Source organism: Nicotiana sylvestris, chromosome 7 (genome assembly GCF_000393655.2).
Source record: "Nicotiana sylvestris chromosome 7, ASM39365v2, whole genome shotgun sequence".
Classification (NCBI taxonomy): domain Eukaryota; kingdom Viridiplantae; phylum Streptophyta; class Magnoliopsida; order Solanales; family Solanaceae; genus Nicotiana; species Nicotiana sylvestris.
In genome coordinates, this window is record NC_091063.1 from 46,679,038 (window position 1) to 46,689,782 (window position 10,745).

Genomic DNA, 10,745 nt, shown 5'->3' on the forward strand with positions numbered 1-10,745 from the left:
ACTCTTGAACCTAGTGCCCTGATACCAAGCTTTGTCATGCCCCGAACCTGGGCCCGGACGTAACACGACACTCGGTGCCTGACTATATATGACCGAGCGAACCAACTGGCTGGCTGAATCAACATGTGATATCCTAATATACTAAATACGGAAGATAAACTAACACATGTTGATATATTGAAAGTCTGGATGATATAAGTCAATGTACGGAAATACTAATACAATTCTGAAACATATTTTTAGCCAACATAGCTTAATATGAAAAGCATGAGACTTTGTCTAACTGTTACTCTAGTCTATGAAGCCTCTAATGAAGTACTGAAAACACTAACTATCTGTAAATGCTGAAAGACTATAAAGTAATGATAATGCCCCAAAAGAACTGGGGATCACCAAATAGCTGGTACGAGAATCCTAGTGCTCTGAATCATCAACCTGTAAATCATTACCTGCATTGTGAGATGCAGGCCCTGGGCAAAAGGGACATCAGTACATTTGAATTGCACTGGTATGTAAAGCAACTGAAATGAAGAATTAAAAATGCTGAAACTGAAACTAAGCTGATAACTGAGAATTGATAATTGATAACTGAAATGATAACTATTGAAACTGAAATAATAGCTGATAACTGATACCTAAACTGATAACTAATAATTAAACTGAACAAAGGAAGTAAGGATATGAATACTCCCTCTTCTGAATGATGAACATGTTGTTTATCTGAATATTAAACTGCGGCCTCAGGCCCAATATATGTATGTATGTATGTATATATATATCTGTGTGTGTGTGTGTGTGTGTGTATGCACAACTGCAGCGTCAGGCCCAAGTTTACGTATACATAAATGTGGCCTCAGGCCCAAAGATGCATAAAGCATTAATTGCGGCCTTAGGCCCAAATACAGGTGTTCGACATTCAAAGATCTAAAATTAGGAATTGAGAATCATATTGCAATACATAATAGTGAAATACTGAATCACGCTGAGTTACATGATACTGGAATACTAGATCATACTGAGTTACATAATACTGGAATACTGAATCATACTGAGTTACATAATACTGAAATACTGAACTATACTGAATTACATAATACTGGAATACTGAATAGGACCAGAATGAGACATGTATTCTTGAACTGATTATGAACACTAAAACTTCAACAGTTTATAACATGTTGAGTAAGCTATACTGAGACTTAGGGACATCAAACCCAAGTCTATATTGAATACGAACTGAGCTCACAACGTTCAGAATGAAAGTCATGAACGAGTTATGAAGCTAGAGAATAGAAGTTCTACAACTATTCAAGGAACTAGGCTTAACTATATTTCTGAGGCAATTGATACGTCGTAAAAAAAATGTAGTATAAGGAGAATCATTAAGATTCCCAAATATAGAGAGTTAGCCTCACATACCTTAACTTCCTTCTCTTGAGCATAATACAACATTTGCCAACCCTTTCAACTTCAATCTATATCAATACAAGTCAAAAGGATTCCATATTAGCAATAATACTCATGTTTTGGTCACTTAGGCATTTTCTCAAACACTTGGCGGCATAAAGCTTCATAGTCCTTATTAATAGTGTCTCTACACCCAATAACGCATTCTCTTGCTCCTAGATAAATTCTATAGTCTCAAATGTTTATAATCAACATCATTCTTTATCACCCATAAGGTAAACAATACCCTTAACCAAGAATCAACAATCAACACCCCAAACCTGTAACCGTTCATGCTTTTCTATCAAACACATCAATTCATATCTCATGAACTAGAGTCTGTAATCATTAATCCAATGCTAGAATAAATTAGAGGGTAAAAACATTACTTTTTTGAAGTTCAATCCCCTTGAATTCTAGTTCTAGGGTTCCTTCTCTCACCAACGATGTCCCAATCGAATATCTAATGATATGGAGGGTTTACCCCTGTTAATAAGATATTGGGAAATTGAAATTAACTTAGAATCACCATTAGAACTTACCTTGGATGGTGGAGGGACCCTTAAGGAGTTAGGTTTTTGAGAGCTTTCCTTTCTAGAGCAAGTTTTTATGTTTTGGGGCTGTGGGGGACGAAATAGGGCTAAAAAAATGCCTTTCCAAGTCAGTCACCGCGGTCTTGACCACAGTAAATAGCTGAAGCACTGCCTCACGACCGCGGTCGCAGTCAAACGCGGCCGAACGCGGTGGTTACACATTGTTCGATTTTGTCGAATCTTATGCACCTCACTTTCCATCTTGATTTTTAAACAACTATTTTCACCCATAATCATCCCGATGGGACTTCACATGTCCAAAGTATAACCTTACTACTCCTTTAACTCATTCATACATACCTAAGCCGAATTTACGGGGTGTTACAGAGCCCACCTGGAGAACGAGGTAATTCATTTCAAGTTTAAGAAAGAGGCATGCGCCTACCTGGAGAACGAGGGAATTCATTTCAAGTTTAAGCCAGAGGCAGGAGCCCACCTGGAGAACGAGGAAATTCATTTCAATTTTTATGTCAGTGGCAGGCGCCCACCCGGAGAACGAGGGAACTCATTTCAAGTTTTATGTCAGTGGCAGGCGCCCTACCTGGAGAACGAGGGAACTCATTTCAAGTTTTATGTCAGTGGCAGGCGCACACCTGGAGAATGAGGAGATTCATTTCAAGTTTTAAGTTATTGGCAGGCTCGCGACTGAAGAACGAGGGAATTCATTTCAGAGTTAAGCTCAAGCATCAAGACAACAACAGGGGCCCGCCTGAAGAATAGGGTTAATTCAAGTTAGAGGTAGCAGAAGCTCGGCTCAAGAATGCAAGTCGAATGTTCAAGATGCACAACAGAAGTGTAGAAGATTCAAGATCAAGTTTTTGATGACTCATAGATAAGAATCTTGTAACTCATGGATGATAGACTTATTTAATTTCTTCTCATATTGATTTTGGTGTAATAAGGAGTTTAGCAAGCAATAGTAGCAGCAACAGCAGTGAAATCACAGCTTCTCGGTAGTCCCAGCTACCAAAACCTCCAAAACTACACTGACCTGATTCCTTTGTAGCCAAGGATATGTAGGCAACCTCCGAAGCAAGGTTCGGTCAAACGTTTTCCTAAACGCTTCCCATGGAGTATCCAAACGGGCAAAAAATGCTCGTATTGGCTCACTTTATCTTTGCTCGAAAACTCTTCGTGTTTCCAAGCAAAACGGGACAGCTATGAGCACATGATTTTTGCCCAGCTTAATAATGCTCCTACAAAATTCAAAAGAATAGATTTTTCTAATTATGTTGGCTTTATAGAATTTTTAGGAATTCTTTGTCAATTGTTGTTTGCGTTTAGTTGCATATTTAATATATTTAAATAACAAGAAAGTACCAAAAATATTCAACATTTTATTGCATAGCATTTCTAGATCTTAATGGCATTTTAGCATTTAAATACATAAGCTAATTTCATTATTAAACGAAAATCACAAAAAATATGGTTCATTTTTACATTTTAGCTTTAGCTTTAAAATTTATATTTTTCTTTCATTAGTTTTAAGTTAATTAATTATTTTAATGTTAGAAATAGATAATTAATTTAATTCTACATATTTGGTTTTATTTAGGACTTAGTTTAGGTTTTTAATTAATTATATAGGATTTAAAAATCAAAAAAAAAAAGAAAAAGGAAAAAAAGAGCTTGGTTTGATTTCGAATTGGGCCACAACCATTTTTCAGTGGCCTAATTGACCTAAAAATCGCCCAAATCGCCTAGCCCAACCCCCTACCCGGTCCAGCCGTTCGTTCATGCCAAACTACCATGTTTATTGGACTTTTAATCTTTGCCTTGGATCAGTCATGATCCAATGGTTGGGAACTAAAGTTCCACTCCCTTTTAAGTGTCGGATTAGACCCATCCTAACCCAAAAACCTCACATAAACTCATCTCTCTCTCTCACTCCTGACTCTCACCACCGTCTGTCGCCCCACCGAAAATCGCCTGCGGTGGCGGCGACACCCCAAACCACCCCAAATTGATATCACACACTCCTCACACCCTCCTAAACCTTATTCCCCCATTAATTTTTCCAAAATTCTCACCAAGCCCGAAGAATTTCAAATCCGAAATTACTGATAACCTAATTCATCCCCTTTCTGATTTCTTTTGGTTTTTAGCCCTTTTGAAGTCATAACTTGCACCAATCAACTTCATTCTTTGTATACCACAAATTGTGGGCATTTCTACCTCGCCTCAAAGCCATTTGAATTCGGTCAAATTCATATTGACCGGCCAGAACCCATTTTGATCGTTGATTCTCTACTTTTTCGATGTGCGATAAGAAGTGCTATGCGTAGCATTGGAAGTTTGAAGAAATTTCGGCCAATGCTCGTGTGACAATTCTCATTACTTGCTGAAGCTCATTTGGCTCGTCGGATTCCGCCTTTGTTGATTTACTCGAGTTTTAATGAGGTAAATCCTCTTCCTTAGTTCTTTTGTTTTGTTCTTCTTCTTTTTCTTCTCCAGCCAGATAATTCTTCTGCTTTTTCCATTTTTTTAGATGTTCTGTCCTAATTAGCATTGTTAGTTTTAGTATAAAATCTAATTACACAGTTATTTAGGTTAAGTAAGCAACTGTTTAGGGTTAAATAAGTTACTGTTTTTAGGTTAAATAAGTTACTGTTCTATTATGATTTTTAGGTTCTTTGACTGTTTTCTGTTTCACTATTTAGTTTAGAAATTAGGCTCCAAGAGATAAATCACAAAAATAAGAAAAAGAGAAGAAAACGTGGAAATAGGAAGAAGTTTCTAGGAGAGGGACAGTTGTACAAAATCAGTTGCAAAAGATGTCAATTCCTGGATTTTTAGGGAAGCTAGTATAATATTCCCACACCCCTCTCCTTCACGCTCACATTCTATAAAATCACTCCTCCTCTCACAGACTTGACACACAACAAATACACTCTGAAAATTGACACTTTTTTCCTTCATTTTGAAGAATGTTTTACACAGAAGGTGACGATATTTTTCAGCAATTACTAAGTAGAAAAACTTTCTGGGTTCTTGAAGTTGGATTTTCTTTAGCTTCACTTGTTGTTGTTTCATTGTTCCTGCTGGTTTTCTGCTGCTATTTGGTTTCTTGCTACTACTCTTTCCAGTTGTTTCAGAAATTTATTTTCCTTTTTTATTCTTCTTTTCTGCTACAGGTATATGCTACACAACTGTAGTACCAATTTAAGCATGTGAACAAAATTTGAGTATCAATAAATGTGTTTTAAGCTTTTCCTATGTGCGCTAATTGCTTGCTTAAGCTACATGACTGCACTAAGTTCTTCTTTGATTTAGTTTTTCTATTCAATGTTAAATGTGTATCTTAAACAAGAATTGGTTTTACTTAGTTTTATATTGATTAGAAGTAATTCCTTACTAATATACATGTCAGGACTGCTCAAAAATATTTTCTGGCATTGTCATATACTTGCCAAACATGTATTAATCTAAGGTTGTCTTTGGTTCGAGGTTTCAAAAGATTCAAGTTGGGAATGGACTATTGAGATTTGGTTGTTATGGTGAAGTTAAGTTTTGGTTTATGAGTTTCCCTGTTTAGTGGTTTGTAATGCTTTAAAGCCATTTAATCCTTCAGTCTCATGGATATCCAGCTTTAATATCTCCTATGTTGTAATAATTTTGGACAAACTGATTTCGATTGCAGCCTGTACATAGACATATTTGTGTTTAAGTTTGAAATGAAGGTTAACCTTCAGTGATATCTATGTTGAATGTGTATTGATCTGAGATTAGCAGTTAGAGGACTAGTATTTTTACCTTACTGGAGGTTCCAAAGTCTTAGACCATGTATTGTTTGTTATTGATTTTTGTTAATCCGGAAACTAAGTGATGAAATCAAATCAGAGTTTAAACATGAGGAATTGCTATTTGTTGTAACGTGATTCAGTTTCAGAAATGGAAGTATAGAGCGCAGTAATTTCTGTTGTAATAAAAGTGATTTTAGCACAACGAAGCATGATAAATTGATTGTGTTTGTGTCACGACCCCAACCACCCTGGCCGTGATGGCGCCTATCGCAAAACTAGGCTAGCCGATTCGACATTTATAACAAAACTGGTCTTTCTGTAAATTCATTTACTAATCGGATATTATAACAAATCTTCCGTTTAAAACATTTCAAAACAAGCGGAAACAAATATGCAAAACATCAACCACTGCCCGATCCCGGTGTTACTAGTCATGAGCCACTAAAATACAATCTGGTACTGTCTACTCAATACAAGATGAGTCTGATAAAAACAAATACTAATAGATAGGAAGGAGAAAGGCAAGGTTGCGGACGCCGTGTAGCTACATTGCTAACTCTGAAAATGCTCTGAAGGAAGGAACAACTCTCACTCGGATGCCTTGGTACCTGGATCTGCACACAAGGTGCAGGGAGTAATGTGAGTACGCCAACTCAGTAAGTAACAATTATAAATAAAGACTGAGTGCAGTGACGAGCCTCTAAAATCATATACATCTCATAACATAGAATCTAAATGGAAATAACAAAGTCAAATCAGTAATTCAATTTCCGAACATCTCGTAAAAACTCCAGTTTCAATGAAAGTTGTTTAAAATATTTGTTCAATATTTTTCAATAGAGGCTCAGTATAAAAGAAGAGTGAAAATAGTAATTTCATAAAACAATCCCCTCTAGCAAAGTATCACTCATATATATAAATATATAGCCCCTCGGGCAAGCTTCTCAGTCAATCGTGACTCAACTCTCATCAATCAGCATTCACACTCAGCACTCTCGCTAAATAGATATCTAATAATAACCATTGTGGCATGCAGTCCAATCCATAAATATATAGTCGACAGCGCTCACTGGGGTGTGCAGATTCTAGAGGGGCTCCTACAGCCCAAACGCTATATCGTTGCAGTGCGCAGCCTGATCCAACATATCACCGCGGCGTGTAGCTCGATCCATACACACACACACACACACACACACACACACACACACACACACACACACACACACATATATATATATATATATATATATATATATATATATATATATATATATATATATATATATATATATATATACGGTGTGCATCCCGATCTATAAATATATAATCCTCACCATCAGGCCCTCGGCCTCACTCAACATCAACCTCACAGCCACTCGGGCATTTCAGTGAAAAATTAGGGAACTTAGCTCAAACAATTTTCATATATTTAAAAGTAGAGTAATGAAACTGAATCAAACAATAAGCAGGTAAAAATCATGACTGAGGATATTCTTTCGAATCAAAACAGTGCGAGAATAGTAGTAAAATACCCCTGAGGGTCCAAACAGTATGGCACAAGGCCCCAAACATGGCATTTAGCAAGTTAATAGAATTATTTCTAAATACATAGATTTCATATAGAGTTTATCAAAATATGAAACTCTACAGTTGCCACGGGACGGACCAAGTCACAATCCCTATCGGTGCACGCCCACACATCCGTCACCTAGCATGTGCGTCACCTCATTTATCAAAAATAATACAAAATTCCGGAGTATTATACCCTCAGATCTAGATTTATAATAGTTACTTACCTTGAACCGGATGAGGATCTACTCCGGAATGCTCTTGCCTCTCGACTCGGCCTCAAATCGCCTCAAATCTATCCAAAATCAGAATCATATCATCAATACATGCCAAAAGAATAAAACACACACGAAAATTATCAAATTAGACCCAAAACCCCGAATTTGCTCAAACCCGGCCCCTAGGACCACGTCTCGGAATCCAACAAAAATCACAAAACTAGAAACTCCTTTCATTCCCGAGTCTATACATATCAAAATCATCAAAAACCGGACCTCAAATGGCCCCTCAAATCCCTAATTTAAATTCTCCAATTTCAAGCCCTAATCTCCCAATTTCTTCTCAAATTCCCACTAATATCATGATTAAACAATGGAATAATCCTCATAAATACAAGATACAAGGCCCAAGTAGCTTACCTCTCTGAAAACATTTGATTCCCTCTTGAAATCATAGCCCCGAGCTCCAACTCATCCAAAAATGGTGAAAAAATGGCAGAAATTCGCGAAGAGAGCCTTTTATACTTTTTGCCCAGCTATTTCCGCATCTGCGGACAATATCTCGCACCTGCGGGCCGCTTCTGTGCCCAAAAATCCGCACCTGCGGAAATCACTTAAGTCCTCGAATGCTACACCTGAGCCCCAGATCTCGCACTTGCGGGCTCGCAGATGTGGTCCATCCCTCCATCCTGCAACCAATGCCACTTCTACGGCTCGCACCTGCGGTCCCCAATCCACAGGTGCGGTTATGACAGAAAACAGCAGCTTCAGCTGCAACTCCAATTTTCCAACTCTCCGATAACCCTTCAAAATCATCCCGAGGCCCTCAAGACCTCAACCAAACCTGCCAATAAGTCATATACCACTATTCAAACTTACTCAAACCTTTGGAACACTCTAAACAATATCAAAACACCAAATCACCCTCGGATTCAAGCCTGAGGATTTCTAAACTTCTGAATTCAGCAAACGATACAAAGACCTATCAAACCTCATCCGAATGACCTGAAATTTTGCACACACGTGACAAATGACACAACAGACCTACTCCAGTTTTCGGAATTCCATTCCGACCCCGATATCAAAATTTCCACTGCCGACCGAAAAATGCCAACTTTTCAGTTTTGCCAATTCAAGCCTAAATCTACCACGGACCTCCAAAATACATTCCGAACACGTTCCTAAGTTCAAAATTACCTAACAAAACTATCCAAACCATCAAAATTCACATCTGAAACCTTCTACTCATAAGTCAGTATCGATTGACTTTTCCAACATAAGCTTCTACATAAAAGACTAAGTATCTCATTCCACTCCACGACCACTCCGAACTCGAACCAACCAACACGATACGACAAAATACAACTAAACAATACATAAAGAAGCAGAAATGGGGAAAAAGGAACTGTAACTCATGAAACGACCGGCCGGGTTGTTGTATCCTCCCCCTCTTAAACAAACGTCCGTCCTTGAACGAGTCATGAAACATACCTGGAACCTCAAATAGGTGACGATATCTGCTCCACATCTCCTGCTCAACCTCCCAAGTAGCCTCCTCCAGGGGCCGACCTCTCCACTGCACTCTCACAGAAGCAATATCCTTTGATCTCAACTTTCGGACGTGTCGTTCCAAAATAGCCACTAGCTCTACATCATAAGTCAAATCACTGTCTAATTGATTCGTACTAAAATCCAAGACATGAGACGAATCGCCAACATACTTCCAGAGCATAGAAACATGAAATATTGGATGCGCACTCGACAAGCTAGGGGCCAAAGCCAGCTCATAAGCCACCTCCCCAATCCTCCGAAGCACCTCAAAAGGCCCAATGAATCGAGGACTCAATTTACTCTTCTTCTGAAATCTCATAACACCCTTCATGGGTGAAACCTTCAGTAGAACCTTCTCCCCAACCATGTAAGACACATCACGAACCTTCCTATTAGCATAACTCTTTTGTCTCGACTGCACTGTACGAAGTCGCTCCTAAATCACTTTCACCTTGTTCAAAGCTTCCTGCACCAAGTTTGTACCCAAAAGCCTGGCCTCGCCCGGCTCAAACCATTCTACTGGAGATCTACATCGTCCCCCATATAAAGCCTCGTATGGAGCCATATGAATACTCGACTGATAAATGTTGTTATACGTAAACTCTACGAGCGGTAGAAACTTATCCCATGAACCCCCAAAATCAATAACACAAGCGCACAACATGTCCTCCAATATCTGAATAGTGCGCTTGGATTGACCATCCATCTGAGGGTGAAAAGTTGTGCTCAACTCAAAATGAGTACCCAACTCTCGCTGTGCGGCTCTCCAAAACTGCAAAGTGAACTGAGCACCTCTATCTGAAATGATGGAAACTGGGATACCATGAAGGTGAACAATCTCTCGGATATAAATCTTAGCTAACCGCTCAGAAGAATAGGTGGTACACACAGGAATGAAGTGCGCGGACTTGGTCAGCCGATCCACAATCACCTAAATAGCATCAAACTTCCTCAGAGTCCATGGGAGTCCAACTACGAAATCCATGGTGATCCTCTCCCACTTCCACTTTGGAATATCTATCTGCTGAAGCAAGCCTCCAGCTCTCTGATGCTCGTATTTCATCTACTGACAAATGAGACACCGAGCTACAAATCCCACTATATCTTTCTTCATCCTCCTCCACCAGTAGTGCTATCTCAAATCCTGATACAACTTCGTGGCACCCAGATGGATGGAATACCACGAGCTATGAGCCTCCTCCAGAATCAACTCCCGAAGCCCATTCAAATTGGTCACACATATTCAGCCCTACATCCTCAATACCCCATCATCACAAATAGTCATATCTCTGGCATTGTCGTGCTGAACTCTGTCCTTGAGGACAAGCAAATGAGGATCATCATATTGGCGCTCTCTGATGCGATCAAACAAGGAAGACCGAGAAACCACACAAGCTAAAATCCGACTAGGCTCCGAAATATCCAATCTCACAAACCGATTGGCCAAGGCCTACACATCAACTACAAGAGACCTCTCCCCGATAGGAATATATGCCAAACTGCCCATACTCACCGCCTTCTTACTCAAGGCATCGGCCGCAACATTGACCTTCCCCGGGTGATACAAGATAGTAATATCATAGTCCTTTAACAGCTCCAACCATCTCCGCTGCCTCAAATTGAGA

General features: G+C 39.1%; 1 protein-coding gene across 1 annotated transcript; it reads right to left on the bottom strand.

The window, feature by feature from the left end:
- Nucleotides 1-5,612: 5,612 nt before the first annotated feature.
- LOC138873082 (uncharacterized) lies at nucleotides 5,613-9,487 on the bottom strand. Its single transcript, XM_070151519.1, has 2 exons — nucleotides 9,061-9,487; nucleotides 5,613-5,680 (listed from the first exon to the last, which is right to left on the bottom strand). Exons 1-2 carry the CDS (start codon nucleotides 9,485-9,487, stop codon nucleotides 5,613-5,615), a joined length of 495 nt encoding a protein of 164 aa, XP_070007620.1.
- Nucleotides 9,488-10,745: the final 1,258 nt, after the last annotated feature.